Here is a 22,837-nt window from a genome sequence, read left to right on the forward strand (position 1 = left end):
ATGTTGGCAAGACAAAAGAAATGACAACAGGGGCCTCAGGTTTGCGCTGCCCTCCTGAGCTTCATTCAAAATACTAATCGATTCTCATTAAAATTTGCCGTGTTTACTCTCAATTTGAATTTCTCAAATATTTTTCCTTTATTTATGGATAGAAGCTGCGATAAGAAACTTTTTCTTCTCCAACCACTGATGTTTGGCCAATTCCCTTATTGGGTATGTGCCGCACACGAAGGAACAAGTTTTGCAAAACGTGCTGGCCGAGCTGGTCGTCGTACTTGCTAAGTTCGCGTTCTTTTTAGCAGGTAAGGTAACGCAAAGTGAATGAGCTCACAACGAGTGACTATCCGAGAACTCTCCCTGGGGATCAAAGACTCTGGTAGCTTATTTCATGTTAATGAAGTAGCAAGCCAGCATTGTGCACGGTTAACACTTTATGAATGATTTCTCTCCCTTTCGTAGCTCTCTATTAAAACGGTGGAAAGAAAGCTACACAGTACGCTTGCGCTTATGTAACTGTGCGGGTAAGCTCTTCTTTACTTCATGGCGTGGGTCGACACAACTTACTATAAATCACCAATCTATAACACAATAGCGCTGGCGATGATAGCGAAGCAGAATTTTGTTATTTTTGAGGATGTAGCAGTTGACTAAATAAGCATGTGCCTTTAAAATACGTACGAAAATAAGCACATTACTTTTATTATGAGTTTTAATTGGTTGTAGTTTAATTGTCAGGTAGTCTTTTTTTCTTCAGCGTGGAACTGCAAGCTGCATTTCTTCCTTGCGAAGGCCTTAAAAATTCATTAGAAATTGTATTCAGCTCACGCATGTTTTACTGTGTTGCATTTTAAGCTACCACAGCAATTTATAGCTTCAAGAAAAGAAGAGTTTTTCTCCGAAAAGATGCCACGTACGCAGCAGCGTCTGGCGACAAACAGCAATCTTTTTCTTCTTTCTCCGCCGCCGCGTCCATCTTTATCTTTTCCGACGCCATCTCGGGTCACGGAACAGACTTCCCTCGTGGCTGTCGCCTTTTCTCTGCCGAAGCGCTCACGCCATGGCTCCTCCGTGCTACGCCGACTTGGGCAAGCAGGCTCGCGACCTGTTCAACAAGAACTACCACTTCGGCGTCGTGAAGCTCGACTGCAAGTCCACCACCAAGACTGGCGTCGAGTTTAACGTGAGCGGCACGAGCCTCAATGACACCGGCAAGGTGAACGCGTCGCTCGAGACCAAATACAAGGTTCCCGAGTACGGCCTGACGCTCAAGGAGAAATGGAACACGGACAACACACTCGCCACCGAGATCTGCTCGGAGGAGAAGCTGGCCCGGGGCCTGAAGGTGGCCTTCCACGCCAACTTCGCGCCGCAGACCGGGAGGAAATCGGGCGCTCTGCGAACGGCCTACAAGCTGGACAACCTGCACTTCAACGGTGACATCGACCTGGGCCCCCCGGGACCCGTCGCTCACGGCGCCGCTGTTCTGCACTACCAGGGCTGGCTCGCCGGCGGCCAGGTGTCCTTCGACACGACCAAGAACCGGCTCAGCAAGACCAACTTCGCCGTCGGCTTCCAGGGCGGAGACTTCGTGCTGCACACCAACGTGAACGACGGGCAAGAGTTCCAGGGCACCGTCTTCCAGCGAGTGAACCCCAATCTGCAGGCGGGAGTCCAGCTGGCCTGGACGGCCGGCACCAACACGACCCGCTTCGGGCTCGGCTGCGTGTACGAGCTGGACGGCGAGACGTCCGTGCGCGCCAAGGTGAACAACTCGGGCCAGATCGGGCTCGGGTTCACGCACCGCCTGCGGCCGGGCATCAGCCTGACCCTGTCTACTATGCTGGACGGCAAGAACTTCAACCAGGGAGGCCACAAGCTCGGACTCGGGCTCGACCTCTCGGCGTGATCGCCCCCCCCTCTCGTCCTCGGCGGTACAAGACCCCACGCCTAGGCCCAACGAAGCACCACGTCGGCAGACCCTTCCTTATTTTTTTTTTCTTTTGTGTTAGTCATTGAAGAAGAGGTTTGTTCCCACGAGACACTGCGCAACCCGGTTCGTCTAAGTTTCGAAGGCGTTTTTTCATCGGTGGACTTTTTTTTCTTTCTTCCTCTTGTCGTCACGGTGGCGATTGCGGATGGGTTTCTGCGTCGTCGTCTACTGATATAAGCTTATTTCTTTCAGTGTCCAGGAAGTGCTAGTGTAGTTGAGTGACTGAAGAGCCGTAGGTGTTTGCACTGTGTTCTGTCTCTCCCGTTCTGTCCTCATCTCCTAGGAGAGGCACTGGAAAAGGAAATAAAGCTGTTGGCGCTTTTGACAACACAAACTTCTGTAGCCTGTTCTCAACTCTTTGCGTACCCACGTCTGCACTCACGTGCCCTTTTCTGATCAAACAGTTGCTGAATTTTTAATTGCATGTTAATTCATGTTGCATCATCCTTAAAAACACCGCAAAAACAAAATACAAGTTTGGGTAATTCAACTCTGCATTCACATGTTTAGTGCGAACTTCAACTAAGCTGGGTGCTATTATGGAGAATGAGCTCTTCAAAGTGGAGAATTTCGAAACACTCTTGTTATGGACTTGTTAGTGGGTTTCATGGCTTCTAATCAAAGCTACTGCGATTGTAGTGGTGCCTCTAGTTTCATTTAATCGTATCACTTGAACAATAACCTTGAAGGTTAAAATTTATGCTCCCAGTTGAAAAAAAAGGCTGCCCTGGAGTCAAGTTAGTTGCAAAAGCTAGCTCTTTTCAATTGGGCAAAGTTGTATTTGGTTTTCATGGTCACTTCAAAACTTGCTGAAAGCAGCACATGCTTGTTCAGCTGAACGTTTCATGCAAAACCTGCAAACAGCAGCACGAAGTAGTTTTGCAGTGGTCAGCAAAGTTCGGTTGCCTCCTGCCTAACAAATTGCCACGCCCAGATTTTTCTCGGCGCATCGAAGTGCAGCCACACGCTGGTTGTGAAAACCAGACAAGGCTTCCGGAGTTGTCAGGAGCTTGAGAAGCCGCATATCCAATGGTGTCTTAAAAATGAGAACACCAATCGTTGCTCTGCACTGCATATCATCTTTTTTTTTTTTTTTCCCTCAAAGTTATTGGTGGTGGTGATTGTCAAATGGAGGAGGGTAACGTGCATTGTCTGGATACGCTTTCCGTCTCCTCCTTCATAGCCGTTTCTTCAACCATGAAGGTGGCACTACCACCAGCTGAGCTGAACTGCCTTTATCTCCAGAGACAATGCCTAACAAAGGGCTCATCACTCAAAACTGTCATGCAAACATGCTTTGTTCTTTCATCGCCCAACTCTTCAAGCTGAATGACAGACAGCAGGAGATGCTTCTTGCCCTGCAGTCTATCTTCAGCAAACAGTGATTAAAGGTTTTCAGTACTTCAAACAAACTAAATTCCCTTTACGTTGACACAGCTCCAGTAAGCGCATTCAGTTAACGAACTTACGTCCCGACATTCTGAGGAAGCATTACCTGAAAAAACAACTTTGTCATTCCAGAAAGGATGCCAGTATAAGTAGGCATTTTTAAGATACTGTGTGCATCTCTAATATGCTCATTTCTTTGCTGTCACTGGTCTTGACGAAATGCGAGACGTTTTGCTGTGCTGGCACTTGATGCATCTCAGATGCTGCACAGCTAAGCAGCCTAGTTATCCACTGCTTGGATTATTCGGATTACACTACATCGAGTTGTCCAAGGGGCTTTAGGGCTTTGCTTGTAAAGCAACCTTTGCCTCCTACGATGCAGACAGGTGACTATGTTGCAAAAAATGTTTGTAGTACTCAACGGAGCAGTTCCTTATACAGGAAGTAAAGGTAAGAAGAAAGTTGACTTGTAGCAGTAGAACGCAACCGCTGCAATGCAATTTCCCCTCAGTGGTTCGCGATGTTGCATGTCGTGGAGGTAGATTTGTGGAACTGGATCCAAGTACTACAAGAATTGATGCACCCACTTTTGGTGGGCGACTTTACACAACTAGGGCTGCTAGCCTCAATTTGCCACTACCTGCTGCGTCACAAAGAAGTGCTGAAAAACAGGAATTTTCTGCTTTGTTTTGGCACAGAATGCAGCCTCCTTTGTCCAACAAGTGTCGGAAAGGCTGTGAAGAGGTCCACCTTTGTGTTACATTAGAAGGTTAGTTTTGCCTTGGAGGAGGTTGTCTACAATCCTCAAGGTGGATATCGGCATACCTTGACACAGGGCTGGCGGGGTAGCTACGACAGAACACAAAGTGATGCTGTAACTTAAATCTTGACTGCCACTTTGAATATCTGGCATCCACTTCTGGGCCCCTGAAATTCATCGTTTAGCCACACAGTTGGGCAGAAAAGCTTTAAGAAAAATAAAGTTATGAAAGGTTTTAAAGAAAAATTATATAGCTCGCATTCCTATGTACAGGAAAAATTGGGGCTAACAGCTAAAGTTTACGAAGCAAGTTTATGCCGAACAAAGCACGCACCTTTAATCTCTTCCACCTGCGAAAAATGAAACTAGAGCTGTTTTTTTACTGTGGCAAAAAAAAAAAAAAAGCCAAAATAGGTTATTTGAAAAGTATCTACTGTCCCTACATGGTAACCACACTTCCACTGGATTCACTGTCAACTTGGATGGCAACTTTTAATGCCCGTATGCAAGCCAAAAGACACCAGGTACATCACCTGAACAGTTCGAACCACCCCATCTTTCACTGGAACCGTACAGGTGCTATCCGCATGGTACAAGGGCACACCCAGTACAGCGGACGTGCCCAAACCTAGCGATGCAATGCACACTCATTCATTGCGCACTTGCAAGATGCAAAAGTAGGTAGGACTCTTTCAATTCTCCCCCCCTCTTTCTCTCCAACTTCCTCCTCATCTGGCTTCGAAAAGTTGACGCGAACTCTCTTCCTTTCAGAGGTGATTGCTCACATTCAGTGAGCACTGGTCGAAGCATACCCGCCATGTGGCGTCGGCCTCAAGAAAACAGCCTCTTCCATGGTTTGCTTACCATCTGCTTATACCTAATGCCTTCGAGAAGTGTCCACCCAGTCATGGTCGTCCAGCAGCCCACCTAGCGAAAAGGCCACCACCCCGCAAGACAATGCAATTAAAACACAGTGCAAGGGACAAGTGACTGCTGCCAGACAGAGTATGTATAAGGGTTGGGCAACTGCACAGCGTGCGGTGCCTTTCTATTCCTCCTTCTTGCCCTCTCCGGGCTTCTTCTCCATGCCTTCGCGGTGCTTGCGCTGCTTCTTGGTTTCAGCCTCGTCGATGGGGGCTGCCTTCACAAAGGGGATCACCTCTCGGTACGCTGCGAGAGAAGGGTGGGAGCCACGCATAAGTACCGCCTCAGAAATGGAGACCACATGCATTCAACAGCAGCAGCTCTGCACCTCACTCAATGACTTTAGAGGCAGTTAGTTATAACGGCAGTTTTAAAAGTATTTCTTCAGGTCAAATCTCAGCAGCGAAGTACGGGGTTGGCTTTGCCCCGCAATGTGTTTGCTTTTCTGGCTTCTCCACAAAGCATGCGCTACTGATTTGGCTTGTTCGCACGGCACCAAAGCTGCACTAGTAAGACAGATATGCAAGGGCAAATGTAGTTTAGTGTACAGGTTAAGTTCGGCTCCAATGCGAGTTGCAACGCGCCAACATCGCAACACGGACAAATTAGCCACATAGTTCCGCAGTGTTTGCTTGATTAGGAGAAGCACACAGGTATGGACTCTCATATTCAGCAACTACATTGTGGCTTGCTTTCAAAATTAAAATTAAATGATCACAAAATGACCAGGTTTTGCTTTATCACTTTCTTTAGTTTTGCATTTCAAACTTCTATTCTGTATCGCATAATGTCACGCATACCGAGCTATCAGCATAAAAATTTCTTCCTGCATTTGGATGTAACAAAACCCGCTCAAAAAGCAATCAACAATCAAAAGAAAAGCAAAATCTTTTTGTGTGTTATTTTTCATTAATTTAATTTGCATCAAGGGTTGTTCACGAACTCCATCAACCTTGATCCTGCTTTAGCACTGACACATAATAAATTACGAGCTCGATTGAAGTGTGGTTGGAAGGTCCGATGACGATCCTTTCTTGCACGGTGCTGCTTAGAGTTAATTTCTACGTCATGGCGAACTACAGATCCATGCCCCGGCGCAGCTTGGACAATAAGCTGGTTGTAGTTACCGTAGGTTACAACCACACCCTAAATGTCTCTCGTCTGTTTGCTCCAAGCTAGGACTAGACAGCATGGCCAGAAGCTCGTGAATGTCCATGAATTTCAGCGAAATTTATACGTACTCTCTTCTTCACACTCTGTGCCTTGCGCCACATCAAATTTTTGCCCACACCGATATCACCCTTTTTTATTGTTCACCTTCCACAAAAATTTCAACAGCATTCTGAATGGGCAGGTTGACTAAGCAGGTGTATTTATGAGCTGTTGAGTGCTTTTCTTTGCCTTCATTTTCAAACTGCAAAAAAAAAAACTGACGTCCCCATTGGCTTCTGCTGCAGATACGAAAATCTGCACTTTTTTAAAGGGACCCTGCAACACTCGTTGTGCAGTGTATGTAGACCTCCGCAACGATAAGATTACACTGCCAGGAATACCTGAGCCAAATATCACACACGCACGTGAAGCGGTAAGCGGTGCGCAAATCGCCGTGAAAGACGCAAAAAAACCAGCCGTGCTCTCTTCAATTCTCCTCATTATGCACCCCTGGCATTGCCTAAATGACGTCATTTGGCCCATCGCTGTCCTATTGGCTGTTGCTGGTCAACTTCGCGGCTTATTTATCGCATTTCCTGTGACAACCCGCCGTCGTTGGCGCTGTGTACCAACAACTTCTATGCCTGCACCTGTATGCACAGTTTTGGCGTTTCTTTTGTGTTTTGCGTGTGCGCAGAGTTTGAGGGATGGACTCAATACTCCTCTTTCAAGGAGACCACTCAACAACAAAAGTTAATTGCTTAAAAAACGCCCTGCTAGCCTGAGTGCGCGCTTGTGAGCAGGCAGCCATGCCTGCTTTTTTGTGGCACCAGACCGGAAATAGACATGCCACATTGCGGAGAAAAGGAGAAAACTCCCCGGCATGCGATATATCGAAGGCCGCCGAAGAGAACGCCAGGAGCCGCCCCTCTTTCTTTGGGAGAGAGCGCGCAGCTCTCGTCACGTTGTCCGCGGTCGAGTTGAGAGGGAACAATTATGCGCGATTTCTCATTGTGTGTAGTGTCGGTGGTAGTGAACGGATTTTCATGCTTCTTGCGGGAGGAGATTGCTGGGACAATAGACTTTACCCAAAAATACATTCCGAGTAGTTGATGGTAAGTGTTGCACGGTCCCTTTCAAGGAAATTTTCACTGAAGTCACCCGCCTCACTGCAACTGAAGAAAGTTTCATGCCAAGCTGTTTGGTGCCTGCACGTACTTTGGCCCATTCTTGAAAATTTCGTGCCACACTATGCAACCATGGCCAACAAGAAAATGAAAAAGCTAGACCTGCTTTCTGACATGTAGTCTCGATCAATACAGAACGCCACATACGAAGCACAGCCATAAAGTGCCTTCCTTCCATACGGGGCTGAGTCACTGGCCTGGCGAAGTTTTCCGGCAGTAAATTGATATGATGCAAGCACACAGAGTGTACCGCTACGGGTATTTGCATTAAAGGGGCCCTGCAACACTTACCATCGACTACTAGGAATGTATTTAGGGGTAAAGTTGATTGTCCCAGCAATCTCCTCTCGCAAGAATTATGAAAATCTGTTCACTATCACCGAAACTACGCGCGGTGAGAAATCGCACATAATCATCATTCCATCTCAACTTGACCGCGGAACAACACAACGAAAGCTGCGCGCTCTCTCCCGGAGAGGGGCCGGTTCGCGGCCTTAGATATATCACAGCCGGGGAGTTTTCTCCTTTTTTCCGCAATGTGGAGGGGTCTATTTCCGGTCTGGTGCCACAAAAAAGTAGGCATGGCTGCCTGCTCGCAAGCGCGCACTTGGGCTGCTAGGTTGTTTTTGAAGCAATAAATGTTTGTTGTCCGAGTGCTCTGGTTGAAAGGGAAGTATTGAGCTCATCACTCAAACTCCGCGCGCACTCAAAACACAAAAGAAACGTCAAAACTGTGCCTACAGGTTCAGGCATAGAAGAGGTTTGTACACAGCGCCAACGACGGCGGATCGTCACAGGAAATGCGAGAAATTAGCCGCGAAGTTGACCAGTGACAGCCGATCAGACAGCCATGGCCTCAACGACGTCGTTTAGGCCATGCCAGGGGTGCATAATGAGGAAAACTGAAGAGAGCGCGGCTGGTTTTTCCGCGTCTTTCACAGCGATTTGCACACTCACCGCTTTACATGTGCATGTAATATTTGGCTCAGGAGTATTTATGGTAGTGTACATAAGCTAAGCGTCACGCAGGTTTACTTGCACTGCTCAAAGGGTGTCGCAGGGAGAGGACGTGCCGTTCGGCGGAGAGGCGCGACACGGCCCCCAAGGGGGCTCACCAGGGGGCATGAAGGGCCTCAGGGCCTCCGGCACGACGATGCCGCTCTCCGTCTGGTTGTTCTCCAGGATGGCGCAGATCACCCGCGTGACGGCGCACATCGTCGCGTTCAGCATGTGCACATACTCCGTCTGGGAAGAGGAGAAGCAGGGAAGGGAGAGGAAGCACGAAACAACAATCGTTAGAGGCGTGCACTACATCAACTGTGCAAGGTCGTCACTAGTACGGTTATTACTAACAGTGGTTCAGGAAAAAAACTGGTTGATTCCTCTGTCATAGGAATCGGTAAAACACGAAAGTGAAATGTGCAGCGAAATCTGCAGCTCAGCGTAATTTGCGGGTCGGCGGCTGTCTTGTGGGTGTGCTTGGCGAGCAGCGTCCTGCTGGCGGGTCACTTCGACAAAGGTGTACTGGCGTCATTTCCGTGACGGATATGACGTCAGTGAAATCTTGGTGTATAACGGCACAAAACACTCTCGTGTTAAAATATAAAACCCGAAAACGAACAACCCTAACTATATCGTACTTTTTAGTACTAAAGGTTGCTTCCTCGCATTAATACCCCGAGTGCAGGAGTGCACCCTTTACAGCCCGCTTGCTTCGTTGTATTGGCGTCACTTCCGTGACGGATACGACGTCGGCGAAATCTTTGTGTACCCGGGAATAAAATACTTTTGTGTTAAAAGTTGCAGAGAATCCCTACGCTCAAGAGATGAGAGCGTGAAAGTGAACTTTTGTGGCTAGGTTCATCACGAGTCGTCTGCCAATGTTGACGCTCATTGGTGTCAAGACCCGGCTGTACATGCACACACAGTGACAAGCATGTGTTGAGAAAATGTGCCCCTGTACAAAAATAACAAAGGCTTCACAGCAGTTGCTGTAATCTCCCCAAAATCTCCCCAAATTAGTAAAGCTATCGAATCGGGAGTTCAACTGCGCTTTTTTGCCTCGGTTAAAATTAAGTCGAAAAATCAAAGCTGCACATATGCAGGCACTGCAGAAGGCAGGCAAGTAGACTCGCAATAAAATGCGAACTGCTGGCTGAAGACAGGCAGAAAACTACCACTGATCAACTTCCGGTTGCATAACTGCTCTATTATAAGGGGAGAGACACACAACTGAGTAATCTCTAAGGTATCAAGTAAGATTTTCTAGAGCACATCTTATAGCCCTGCACCCACTCTTAGTGGGTCTGCTGTTTCTTCAGCCCACTGAAAGACCGATCATTGCGGGCAGTAGAGCTAAGTGAACTGGCGATGCCCATGACAGCTGGCGTACAATTTGATTCGTCAGCACTGCATGATCTCGCAATGCACTCCTCTTTCCACATCGTGCATTCGTCTCTTGTGCTCTTGCAGGTATGCGTCATGACATTTCCATTTCCCTAGCAACCGTTTCAACCATGCCTACAACAGCCACTTTGCACTGCCAGGCCCAATGCCATAGCAACCATCTCTGCTTCCGCAGCAACTGTCAAGCACCTTTTCAGGGTTTTTCCGACACTTGAAGCGAAATCTTCACCGGCTTCATACATAGGGGCTTCTAGTCCTATAACAAATGCAAATCATTTGCACTTTCACGACATTGGGATCCTGCCCGTCCCCATCGCTCATAGAGCACGAACCGAACCGACCTGCGCGTTCATCTTCTTGGTCTGTCCGTAGCGCACCAGGAGCCTCCGGGCCTGGTAGTCGAGGCAGTTGGAGCAGGACACCAGCTCCCGGAAGGCCCCCGAGCCAGGGAACCAAGCCTCCAGGTCGTGCTTCTTGGCTGCCGCGTTGTTCAGGGCCCCTGGAGAGACGGGAAGGTCGGACGCTGAGAGAATGCGCTGGAAGCGCCGACACTGCTCGCCATTGAGAGGGTAGAAAGCTCTCGCACAGCACAGCAGCAGCACTCATGATGCACTTTGAAAACACTCAAGTATATGAAACAAGGGGACGGGCACAGAGGGGAAGCAAAACTCTGCCCAGCGCTCTGAATCTCAAAAAACACTGCAACTGGGCAACCCGCTACCGCGCCATCAAGGCACCAGCAAGATTGTGTTAGCAAAGCACCCTTTCAACTCCACATGATGCTAACGTTTCGGAACCTGCCCATTTAAGCGACAAGATCCCTCACTGAAGCGGGTTTAGCCTATCGGGCAAGTGGTCAAGCACACTACCGAACCCCCATTCTGAACACTCGCAAACGCACCCGATATGTGGACAGCACAGTCCAGTACAATAAACATGGTATGAGTTCAACACTATTACGTAAGCTGTTCGAAGATAGTTAAGATAGTTACTTGTAACAATGTCTTGCCTTTCTCTAATATGGCCTCAAAGCCAGAAAGCACACACAGCCTCACCAAAACACTCAGCGGCTGCTAAGCACTCCAGCTCGGGCGAGTTAATAAAATCTGGGGCTGCTCACCCGACACGATGCTGACGACGCGGTAGGGGATGCCCAGCTTCTGGCAGAACTCCTCCGCGTTGCCGATCATCTCGTCAAACATCTCCCACGACTTGTTGTCGTGCGGCGAGGTGATGCAGAACTGCTCCACCTGGGGAAACGTCGAGGGAAGGAAGGGCACCAAAGTTTAGCAGTTTTTTCCCACTGTCTTTGCATTTCTTACCCTGCGACTCGTCATTGCAGCTCTTCTAGTGACGAGTTGAAATAATGTCCACAGAACAATTGATGAACATTCACTTCTCTTGTCGGAGCGAGTGGGCAAGAAAAAAATTAAATTTTTTTTTCTCACATGAGTGCGAGGGTGGAGCATGCACTGCCCTGAGGCCACCTGACCGACAACCCCAACCGTGTATGCGTTTGAGGGGATTGTGGAAGCCACGGGTACAACAAATGAATGCCGCATAAGCTCATGGCAATACAGTAAAAGCTTGTTACAAGACACATTCAAGGGACCGAGGAAACATGTCTCTTGTAGATGATGTTGCTAACATGCCGAACATAAGGAAACCAACCAAACCATTTTCATTCAAATGTCTCTTACGACCCAAGTGTCTCTTGTAACGAGGTTTTACTGTATAGTGCACACAATGCGTATTAAAGTAAGGTTCTGGTGATAACACGGCAACTCTTTTCTCTTTTAAGATGGAATTGCGTAACTATCAGGCTCAGTTTCTCTGACCTCCCCTCTGCCATAGACGATCATTTAGGTGACTGGCGCCAAGAGAAAATGCGTTTGCTAACACGCACATACACCACAACACACCACCAAGGCCACCATCATAGTCATTACAAACTACCTGGGAACGGGGTGCAACAACAACCAGCTTTTTGTTGCAAACAATGGGGATATATTTTCCCTTTCCCTGGCTACACCAGTGCAGCACTGGTGCTACACTGGTACACTCAGTGTCAGCTAAAGAACCCAGTTCCAGCGGATGCGGCTCTAGTGGGTGTACCCTAGGGCCTGCACTTCTGTGAAGAGGGAGAAAAAAAAGGGGGGGCACCTTTTCGAACTGGTGCACACGGAAGATGCCGCGCGTGTCCCTCCCGTGAGATCCGACCTCCTGGCGGAAGCAGGAAGAGACTCCGGCGTATCGGATGGGCAGGGACTCGGGGGAGAGCCACTCGTCGCGGTGGAAGGCTGCAATGGGCTGCTCCGAGGTGGCAATCAGGTACTTCTCGTCCACCCCGCCGTCACCACCTTTGCCCACCACCTGGGTACCAGAGTTAGGAGTGGGTGGGCAACTTGGTTGTATACCCGGGTGACGAGGCATGCTTCAGTGGAAGGCGATGGAACGACCCGGACCAGCAAAGGAGAATACTTGTCAACGCGAAACTGCGAACTGCGAAACATGGTTAAGTAGCGCGGCAAAGGCGGCGCAAAAGTAGAGAACCCGCAGGACTAGCGCTAGACGTCAACTGAAATTTTTACGACACACATCAAAAGATATACAAGGAACGGCGCATGCGCGAACATGCTCAAAGCACAAAGAAAAAATCGTGACAAGGTCAAGTGGTGCGTTCTGTTATGCACGTGGTAGAAGTTCGCATTCAGATAATCAGACTTTACGAGAAGACACCAATACTGCGCTGTTTTAAGGACCAAGCCAGCCGTGAATTGTTTGAAGCGTGGCGCATCATGAAAAAAGGCGGTGATAAGTGTGTAAGCACGGCATCTATTGGTTTGTCAAAAAAAGAAATAGAATATCTGAATGCGAACTTTCCACGTGCATAACAGAATGCACCACTTGACCTTGTCATGATTTTTTCTTGGTGCTTTGAGCATGTTCGCGCATGCGCCGTTCCTGTATATCTTTTGATGCGTGTAGTAAAAATTTCAGTTGATGTCTAGCGCTACTCCTGTGTGTTCTCTACTTTTTCCCCGCCTTTGCCACGCTACTTAACCATGTTTGGCAGCAAAGCAGAACTCCTGTTCGAGCCTTGATAATGGCATTACCACTAGAATAGACGCCGAGATGAAGTTTGCAACTGGATACTATTGAAGGACGACGATGAAAGGATGATGATGAAAGCACTCCTGCCCCATTTTGGCGCCACCAGTTGCCGTAAAGCATAATTAACTGATAAGAGCAATGCCACTGATTCAGTGCCAGGGAAAAAAAAAAACCTTTCTAGAAGAGAAAGGGCAAACACTGCCCACATTACTTACGTACAATGGCGCAAGTCTTCGAGAGCATTCTGAGCAAAAGAAAGTGAAACACCGTGGCAATCATCAATGTACATAAATAAATTGTGGATTTCTGATTTTAAAAAAACAGAAAAAAGAAAGCCAGCCACTTAAGATAAGCTGGAATATTCAAGAGACTTTAGTGACACCTGCTTGATAAGGGTGCAACCACAAAGGTTGTTTGGAGCAATTTGGTTATTTGGAACTAAACTGTCTGGAGCAAATACAAGAGACGTGCTAAAATGGTCACAGCACTGATGTACGTAAATGCAGGTCCCACTGAGTTCTTTCATTGTCCATGTTTTCTTAACTTCTGTTGCATCTCTTCATAAACATCGCAAATAACAAATTTCCCTGCTCCTGTTCAGGTCAGTTTATTCATAGAACGGTGCCCCCAACCCCCCCTTTCTGCTGCACTTGGCATATTCCCCAGGGAGATATCTTTTGTTCTAACACTTTTGGATTTTTCTCCTCACTTCTCCGCTTTTTTTTTAACCTTTACCTTGAGCAAATATTTGTATGCATACACAATCAGCCAACAAGTGAATCTGTTGTCTTTGAAGCTCTAGAGTAGCACAGAGTAGACTGCTAACTATACAGAGGTCACACGAAAGATTAGGTGCTTTCGGGACACCGCTTTTGTGGGCGCCTTTTGCAGACTTGTGCTTTCACCCACATCGCCAAGTAACGCTTTCACATTAAAACTCTCCAATGGAGTAGACAGAAAGTTAAAATCCCCCTGGGAAGACAGGTGCACAACAGGAAGGCCCCACCGACATTGAGTTTAAGGGCCTCTAGGGATCCCCCTAGGGAAGATAGGCGCACTACAGGAAGGCCCCACCGACATTGAGTTTAAGGGCCTCTAGGGATCCCCCTAGGGAAGAAGACGGGCGCATAACAGGAAGGAAGGCCCCACCGACCTTGTAGAGCTCCTCGTCGAACTGCGAGAGCTGGGCCACCTCCTGCATGACCTCCTTGCGCATGAAGAAGGGCGTGTACAGCGGGGAGTAGCCCTTGGCGTGCAGCATCTGCAGCGACAGCTGCAGAAGGGCCTGCTCCAGGAACACCGCCGCATTCTGCAACGACGGGTGGGGGGGTAGGGGGAGTCATTTGATTTGATTGTAGGGTTTAACGTGCCGACGCAACGCAGGCGATGAGGCGCACCATAGTGGAGAGCTCCGGATTAATTTCGACCACCCGGGGATCTTTAACGTGTGCCGAAATCTCGAACACACAAGCGTTTATGATTTTCTCCTCCATCAGAAAAGCGGCCGCCCCGGCCGGGAATCGAACCTGCGACTTCATGCTCATGGGTACAGGGAGTCGAACGAGTGCATTGCCAAGACATTGCAGCAGCCGCAGCACCTCTCCCGACGTGAGCGCGGTGTGCCTCCCGATATTCATCTCCACCCAAAGAAACACAATGCAATGCCTAGACCTTGCTGCGGAGCAAGCAGCTTCGTTCCTTGGCCAGCAAAGGTGCAGGCTTCAGTGCAGGACACCGCCTGCACTTCCCACATTGCGGGGAGGAAATGAAGAGCTCGTTTTGTACTATAAAGTAACCCGAGTCGCCAACTCCATTTTGCACGGCAAACACTTTCCACGTTGCTTCGGCGCCTCGGTTCAGCAGCTCAATGCCCTTTACAAGGCTCCACCCCCGTAGGGTGTAGGCACTGGACAGTCTTGAGCTGAAATGTGATGTCGTCGCAGACACTACTGGCATGCAGACCAAAATAGCACGCACGAATGTCTTGGCACTGTTTGTCTCAAGAGGTTCTGCGGTTGGTTTCATTTTCCTCACAACCCTTACGCAGCACACTGCAACATGGACAGTGGGAACTACAACATCACGACTCTCAAGGCAGATATGAAATTATTTCTTCCAGCTGAGCTCAACATGCCTAGCATCTCCTGTAAAGAAAAAAAGACCGCTAGGAGTGGAGCTCGTTCGAGTGCACCTCTCAGTGCGGCGCCATTCAGCATGACCTAGAAGTAAGCGGCCACGCCAGGTGCAGTCGAAACAACAGCAACAAATCAAACCTGCCTTCACAATAGGCATGCTGCAGTTCGCAGCCTTACAAAGATAAAACGTGGGCTATCTTTAGAGTAACAGAGCATGTGTTTAAGGAACTTCAGTCCCGCATCCCTTTAATGCTTGACTGCATCAGGTGCTGTATTGCCACTTATTGGACCTGTGTGCTACAGTTTTTTTTTTTTTTTTTCTCAGTTGCGCACAACCATATCAATCAACAAAAAGGTGCTCTTTGGCAACGTTATAGCTATTGTGAACTTACTGGGGACACCAAACGGCAATAGGAATTCAGCGCTTGCAAGGAATTGTAAATTCCATACGATGTAGCGCGTATTGTGGTCACAAGCAATTAGCCAGTCATACGGGCTTGCTTGAAGGAACACTGAAGACAATCAGCAAATTGGTTTCAAGCAAAAATCTGACCTCCCCACAGCCATTTTAGCGTTGATTCAGGGCCAAATGATTGCTGGGAAATCACTAATCAAACACCACCTCTGCCTTACTCATTCCCCAACGAAGCACCAATCTGCAGTTTATTTTTAAAACGGACACATGGCCCTTGTGACTTCAGAAATAGCGCTGTTCATCAAAAATGCAGTGATCAACCCACCATGAGGTAGTAGCCCCGTCCACCGGCTGTGACTGCTCCGCGGTCGCCGTCCATGCCGTCGATCATCACGATCAAATCGACGTGCGAGTACTTCTTCTTCGTCTCCACATCACCATGTGTCTTTATCACAGCATTCTCATCCTGGAAGGCGACACCAATGGCAGGCGTCAATCACCACACCCAAGGAAACAGTTGTTCTTGGTGTTCACACTTATTGGCCATATCACAGTTACTCATCAGAGGGACGTTAGTTTCTGACAACTGAAATGCTTTCCCCGCCTCCATACAGTCTGGCTTCAGCGACACCAAAAAGGGCTTCACTGCAGCATAGATACTGCAGTGTATCAGGAAAATGATGCCAGCAAAATACATATTGCGAGCTAACTTCTTCAGATAATGCAGTGTGTTATCCCTTTTCATTTTTTTTGTTTTTAACAAGTGCCATTAAGTAATACAGCTTCTGCTATCAGTGGTATCACTACATGTGGCTAAGCTCAGCCAAACGCGAGTAATCCAAACGTTTGATTCTGAAAAGAATCACATGTAATCAAATGCTAAGGAAGTGACGGTGGGATGTGGCACAAGTTACGGGACACGTTCATGTTGAAGCAATCTAACTGGCTCGCGATATGGCTGGGAAAATCGGGGCAGCTATGCACGGACCAAACCTGATGCCCAGTACGCCTAAGCAAAGCGCTCGTAGAGTGATGGGAACTATCGGCACCGCTGCAACACGAAGGCGGAAAAAGAAAAGAAGTGGGACAGGGGGGGGGATTCTGGACACTGCATTGCAGTGAATTAGTCGGCTAAACAGAGGTCACTCGTGCTTAAGCAAAGGTGTCTTAAATCCTAGCAGCCTCACAGTTTTATGTCAACTCTTTTAACCCTTTCAGACGCCGCTCGCTATTTCTCGCTACTAATTTTTTTTGTTTCTATGCTATGTATCTCACCAAATAAGATGAATTGGCATAATACTGAGCCCAACACAATCTTACTTTCTTTTTTAGTCATGTACAGAATTGTGTGCCTAGTGTCACGGAGGTCAGGAGCATCAAGTAGTGCTGAATATTTCCTCATACGTATATATTTGTGTGATATGCACTGTTTCTATATTTTTTAGGGCCCCAAGCCTCTTGACAAAACCAGGAGAAAGAGCTGAAAAAGCTCCCCGCTGAGGCCGTCGCGTGCGTCACCTTTTTGTTTGTTTACGCTCTTAGTAATCTTACTGGCCGCAAGATGGCCATAAAATCTTCATTGTTAGACGAAGAATACAAAACTTATGCTAAACTATGCTAGTTTATGCTAAATTATGCTAGTGAAAACTTTCAGCTTTGGTATTTCCTTTTGTAAAAAACCACAGGATTGAAATGTACACGGTTGTGTACACAACGTCTGAAAGGGTTAACTTAAATCTCTTCTTTATTTTTTTTATCCACCTTTTTTTATCCACCTTAAAGTCAGGTGTTGCTTTCTGCATTCCTGCGACAGACACCTGCTTGTCACAGAAACACTTCCACCGGGCCACCAAAACGTTTTTTCTTGTAACATTACAGGCCACATACCGTAACGCTGGATGAGAAATTTCTGTCCTCTCAGTTTAACATTGTGGCGTAGCAAGAATGAAGGTGGAATATAGCCCCGCAAAGTGAGGGAATGAAAGGATTCAAAACTTGTGCCTCTTCGAACTCAGCCTAGAATTACCTGCCCAGCACACCGCGAGTATACTGGCGTTCTTGCCCACGTGCTCTCTGCCCGTCCTCACGCACTCCAGAACCTCGAAGCTTTCCATTTGTCATTATCGTTTTTAAACATCTAGGCACACATGATACAGTATTTCCCTCATTTGGCAATGTCATCATTTCGGCACCATTTTGAAAACCTAAACTAAGATGAATGGCTGTTTACTTGTGGTCACTGGCAAGATACCGTAAATTGCTTTCAAACTGCAGCATGTTGTAACATGAATATCATGCTTTTGTTTGAGAACGCTCACCTCGTCGTTGGAGACAACGCAGGACTCGTGGAGCCAGTTGCCCATCTCCCGAAGTGCCGCATTGCGTTCCGCTTCATAGGTCTCTAGGTCTTTTTCACACTGAACTATGGCTTCGTCGATAAGCACCCTGATACGTTTTATCTGATTAACAGTAAGGCTCTGGAAATAAAACAGCGACATACGTATCAGAATCGAAACATCAACAACTGCATGGAATTATATTCGATAAGGTGGATAACTACGTGAGTGGGTCTCCTGCAACATTTTTCCAGCAGTGAAGCATACACGAAGCCCTGAGATAGCAGCGCTCTATATTTTTGTGCATGACAGATTGCAGTGCATACAGCTAACAGAATGAGTTAAAAAATTAATCGAATATGTTTTTGTTAGCCTTTAAAACCATTTTCATTCTACGTTCCCCACAGGAACTGCGACATTTCTGGTTTTCTACATCTCCCAAATACTTTCGTTGCTGCTTTGGACATCAAAGCAATCTATGAATCATTCCTGTAGTGTCGATTGTGTTAAAAAACTTTTTTACGACTCACCTGCAGCACCTCTGAAGTAAGTTCACTCAGTTTTTGCACAACATCATCCGGTAGGTGGTCCCCTTCACCAACATTTTCTTTTTTCTGCGGACATGAAACAGGAAAATATTGCACGGCCACTGCCATTGTCAATTGTACTCAGCTTGACAAGACAATGAAACCGTGGGGAGCGAGACCCAAGTCGAAGACAGTACTTAAATTGTTACCGTTTATGCAATACCAGTATGCCACGCGCTTAGGCGAAGTGCGGAACAGATCAGCGTTAGGAGAAAATGAAGAGTAGCTGTAACGTGACGACGGGAGCGATAAGTACGACGTAAACACATCCTCTGAGCAAAGAACCAGCATGAGTTATGCTTTCAACTAGCGGCAACACAAACGCGCACCTCTAGAAAATAAAGACGACAGGCATTCAAGCAGTAATATTACCTTCATTTTCTGCCCGATCTCCTTGCTGCATAGGTTTTTCAACTTGTTCCAGTTGTCAAGTTGATGTCTCACTGCGATAAAGGGAACGTGGTCATGAGACGTGAGAACAGGCACTTTCGGCACGTGTTAAAAAAGAAAAGAAACAAGACTTCAGGTGTTTAACTCGACGAGCTTTGGCGAAAGTGGCTGACGAAACACGGGGCCGTTGTGTCGCATGCAGCCGCCGTACGACGGGCAGTGCGGAAACGTGCTACGATCGCTGTCACACACTCGGAAGACTGAGCTCACGTTTTCGCCAGATTGTGTCAGCGTCGACGACTTTGTCCACGAGACCGGGGTCCTTGAACCGCCGCCGCTGGTTTTCCCGAATCTTTTCGGGGTCCCCGCCTTTGTCGGCGCGAAAAAGTTCCAAGTCTAGGACCATTTCTTCACGGAGAAATAACACGCTCGAGAAACGAGATCCGGACGCCGGCTTCGAAGGCGTGGACTGTCGTGGAGCTGATGGAGAAAGTGGCCAACGCAAGCAGGCATAAGTTTCGGTCGCACGGGGTCAGCACTTATTACACCACTATGCCCCATTTAACCGCATCGCTCTAGTGTTATTGCTCTAGTATGTGCTATGTAACTGATAATTTCTCGATAATTACCGCGTGATAATTGACTGGGGACGGCAATTTTATTAGGGTAAATTACTTCAGTTATTGCTTCAGTTTGGCCCCATTCGTAACGCTCTTTGGTGGCGCGAGATGTCTTCAGCCTTCTTTCATAAAAACTTTGCTTTCTTGCGACGTTGTTTTTGAATACGGCATGTATCAATCGTAAGTGAAACCACGTCGCCTTCGCGCACAAAAGCACTGAGCAGTGAAGCAAACCTTGTGATTGTCATTATGGGTATGTCGAACTTCGTGTTATTTGTGGATGTTTATCGCATGTGTGTTTTATGAGCTCAGGCACTCGCCTGTGCGGTAACTTCTACTCAAAGGATTACCTATGTGCGCGCTTGCGTTTGGCACGCGCGCTAAACAGCTATGCTTGTAAAGTATTTCCGGTTGCTGTTGTACTGTACTGAGTGTACTCCCGCTTTCCCCACCTAGCTTTGGCTGCCTCATCAAGGGCCGTCCTTTTTAAGTTTTACAAGCGGGTCACGAGGTCGCTGCTTCGTCCGTCCGTCCGAAAGATGTCCAGCCCGAGCTCGACGAACGGTAACCTGGTCGCCGTGTGCCAAGTGACGTCCACGTCCGACAAGGAGGCCAACTTTGAAACGTGCTCGCAACTTGTCCACAAGGCCCACGAGAGGGGAGCCAAAGTGAGCTCTTCATCATTCACCACACATACGCGCGGCTTGTACTAAACGACCACCACGTACTACAGTAATTTGAAAGTCGTTTGCACAGATTGCACCGCACGAAAAGGCCGCCAATCTTGCACACGTAGCAGGACCTAAATTTGTGTCGGTGGAGCCTAATTTTGATAAAATTTCGGCCTGTCACACGTTCGTGAAATGGATGAAATCATTATTTTGCAGAATTTAAGGGAAGAAAACGAGAATATCGAAAGTGCTGCTTGTTTGATACTGAGTGATATAAGCTTTGCACACGAATGATCAGTCTTTTTTATCGCAGTTTATTCATAGGACCAACCAAGAATTATTCTCCCATGCGTGGTGCACGTGTGTACCGATCGTTATTGTGTGAGTGTAATATCACTCGTTACAGTAGACAGAAGGGTACGAACAATAGCGTGCGTCCTTGCCAATTTAGTTGTCGGTCTTCCCCTGAGTGAACGTATAATGTGATATAATGTATTGATTAGAGGAAGGTGGAACAGAACTCTTATCCGGGCCTCCTCAACAGAGGCAACGGCATGTCATTTCGAGAAGATTGAGGTGTAGTGGTATAAGGAGCGTGGGACACCTTGAGAGGGTGCGCTGTGCTCTGTCGTGTCAGCGTACGACCGGCTGCGCTGCCATCCCGCGGCACGACAGGTGGGCCACAGCCGCCAACAAGACAGGCATTTGCTAAGGTGAACAATATACGCCAGCAAGCTGAATTGCACTGTATCGACAGCTCCGGATTTTTTTTGGCACAAATGAGGAAAATGGCATGAAATTACTCAAGGGAAAGCATGTTTTTGACGCGTCTGAAAATGCGATGCCACACCGAACTGCATTGTCAAAAGGCACTGCAAACGATGAGTTAACCACATTGTAAACCCCCACAAAAAAGGAGCGTTGTGCTGTTGCAATTCATGTTTTCGACCACTTTTGATTGAACGTTAGAGCTGTCCACATGTAAATGGTAGTGCAACTGCATCAAGCAACACCCGTCTGACATCAGAAACCGGACAAAAAGCAAGCGTTAACGCAGAATGTTTCATTCTTGCCCTCCCCCCCTGCACTTATGAACCAACACATGCTTACCTCAGAAAAAAAAAAAAAGGGACAAGCTTATGTTTTGAAGACATTATCTTAACAAATTGGCCGGTTGATATCAATGACACTGTCGGCGAGAAAGGTGTTTACTGCGCGTGGCAGTAACCTTGACAAAGGTGGCTGCTGTATCCTTCAATGTTGTACATCCGTCACGTGCACTTTGCACTAAAAATGGAATCAACCCTTCTGTACCACTGTTCTTGTATTTGTTCACATGTGTGCACAGAAGCTGTTCCTGCTGTTCTTCCTAGCACATTGCCCTTGGGCAAAACAAAACGTTATGGATGGACAGCAGGACAGGTGACGAGCACTTTTCCGATTTTGCATGGATCACTTTCAGCGGTGAGGTCGCTGAACTAGGCTGTCAATGTTGGTGATCAACAAACAGTTCACATTGTATTAATTTTGGCAGCTGCAGTGAGCAATAAAAAAAATGCGACAGATCCAAAAATCTCTGCAATGCTGATCCAGCGCAGTATATTAGAGCAAAAAAAAAAGGAAGGAAGGAAGGAAACAGGTAGCAGTTTGCAGTACTCAACAATACATGTGCACATCAACACATGGGTGTTGCATGTTAAAAAACGTTAGCTGCAGGAAGTGACAGAAAGCCATGATGTGACTTTGTGAGGAGGGGAAGGAAAACCCCCTCTGCAGGTTCTTGAGTAGGGTGTGTTCGGTGGCGAGTGGGGCTAGCCACAGCCGCCAGTTAATCAGACGAGGGCGCTTTGTGAGGTTACGAAGACAACATGTATTTTAGAACAAAGCACGACGCAGACAATAGCACTTAGACGAGACCCTACCAGAGAACTATCAAAAACCCAAAAGGAATAACCATTTTACAAATGTCACATCAATAAACCCAAAACGTCTAACTAATGTGCAGAAAACGCCAGAAAAGCGCCACAGAAAAGTTCAGAAAGAGTTCACCATGACGTGGCGTAGTACTCGGGGCGTCGGGGTGTCACGTTGCGTTGCGCTGAGGGCGTCGTCGGGAAGTCTCGCGTGCTGGGCCGTCGACGATGCAGCTCCGTCGCTGCTCTTCCAGGAACGGCACTTGCAGGAACGGTCGTGGCAGGAACCTGGTCATCGCCAGGCGCCACGTCAGGGAAGGCCGCGGGCAGTCGGCACCCGGTAGCCGCCGGTAGACGATCTCCAGGCCGTGGTCGTTCAGGACCGGGGCACGACGCAGCGCGTGTGCCTGCCGCGGGCCAGGACACTGGGGAATAGGACGCTGGTCAGGGGAGGCCTTGGCGTCAGGTAGATCCCTCCGAGCTTGGGTCCCCGAGACCCGATCAGCTCTCGATCTGCGCCTGGACGCCGCTCTCCTCGAACCGTCCTCTCGGAACACTCCACTGGAATGGCCGTCCTTCCTCGTTCCCGTCTGGCCTCGTCACCGCTCCGTTGTGGCCGGCTCTCATAGGCCACTCGCGTTCACCGTCATCGGCTCGTGTAGCCTGCCACTTCTTCTTTGTCGGCCCTGCCAAAACGAGGACAATCCCTTTACGGGCATGTGTCCGCGACGTCGTCGTCGTCGTCATCCCCGCCGACTGAGCGCTTCACCTCACAGACTTCAGGAAAAAAAAAAAATTAGCACTGGCTTAGCTCGGCTATGCCAGGATATACGTAGCGTGAACTAAGG

At 48.0% G+C, this 22,837-nt stretch overlaps 3 protein-coding genes across 3 annotated transcripts in view; 2 read left to right on the forward strand and 1 right to left on the reverse strand.

Annotated features, from left to right (window-relative positions):
• Nucleotides 1-952: 952 nt before the first annotated feature.
• On the forward strand, nucleotides 953-2,324 carry LOC144158938 (non-selective voltage-gated ion channel VDAC2-like). Its single transcript, XM_077690142.1, has one exon. The coding sequence runs from the start codon at nucleotides 1,058-1,060 to the stop codon at nucleotides 1,904-1,906; it is 849 nt and encodes a 282-aa protein (XP_077546268.1). The 5' UTR covers nucleotides 953-1,057; the 3' UTR covers nucleotides 1,907-2,324.
• Nucleotides 2,325-5,145: 2,821 nt separating this feature from the next.
• Serrs (Seryl-tRNA synthetase) lies at nucleotides 5,146-19,297 on the reverse strand. The gene is made up of 11 exons (XM_077690143.1): nucleotides 19,056-19,297; nucleotides 18,768-18,838; nucleotides 18,339-18,422; nucleotides 17,791-17,949; nucleotides 15,798-15,938; nucleotides 14,076-14,231; nucleotides 11,972-12,181; nucleotides 10,929-11,058; nucleotides 10,150-10,307; nucleotides 8,518-8,647; nucleotides 5,146-5,309 (listed from the first exon to the last, which is right to left on the reverse strand). Exons 1-11 carry the CDS (start codon nucleotides 19,189-19,191, stop codon nucleotides 5,188-5,190), a joined length of 1,497 nt encoding a protein of 498 aa, XP_077546269.1. The 5' UTR covers nucleotides 19,192-19,297; the 3' UTR covers nucleotides 5,146-5,187.
• Nucleotides 19,298-19,407: 110 nt separating this feature from the next.
• Nucleotides 19,408-22,837, forward strand: part of Nitfhit (ntrilase and fragile histidine triad fusion protein NitFhit) — a 30,900-nt gene continuing 27,470 nt past the window's right edge. The window contains exons 1-2 of the mRNA XM_077690144.1: nucleotides 19,408-19,658; nucleotides 19,862-20,073. Of these exons, the coding sequence (XP_077546270.1) occupies nucleotides 19,655-19,658; nucleotides 19,862-20,073 (216 nt within the window). The 5' untranslated portion in view covers nucleotides 19,408-19,654. The remainder of the gene's footprint in view (nucleotides 19,659-19,861; nucleotides 20,074-22,837) is intronic.

The sequence above is a fragment of the Haemaphysalis longicornis genome, unplaced genomic scaffold (assembly GCF_048455015.1).
Source record: "Haemaphysalis longicornis isolate Haplotype H1 unplaced genomic scaffold, Haemaphysalis longicornis Haplotype H1 scaffold_10, whole genome shotgun sequence".
NCBI lineage: Eukaryota > Metazoa > Arthropoda > Arachnida > Ixodida > Ixodidae > Haemaphysalis > Haemaphysalis longicornis.

Coding starts and splice junctions, on each gene's coding strand:
- LOC144158938 (XM_077690142.1), top strand. CDS start 1,058: ATGGCTCCTCCGTGCTACGCCGACTTGGGCAAGCAGGCTCGCGACCTG.
- Serrs (XM_077690143.1), bottom strand. CDS start 19,191: ATGGTCCTAGACTTGGAACTTTTTCGCGCCGACAAAGGCGGGGACCCC. Junction 18,839..19,055: donor TGACACAATCTGGCGAAAAC/GTGAGCTCAGTC, acceptor CCTTTATCGCAG/TGAGACATCAACTTGACAAC. Junction 18,423..18,767: donor AGATCGGGCAGAAAATGAAG/GTAATATTACTG, acceptor TCATGTCCGCAG/AAAAAAGAAAATGTTGGTGA.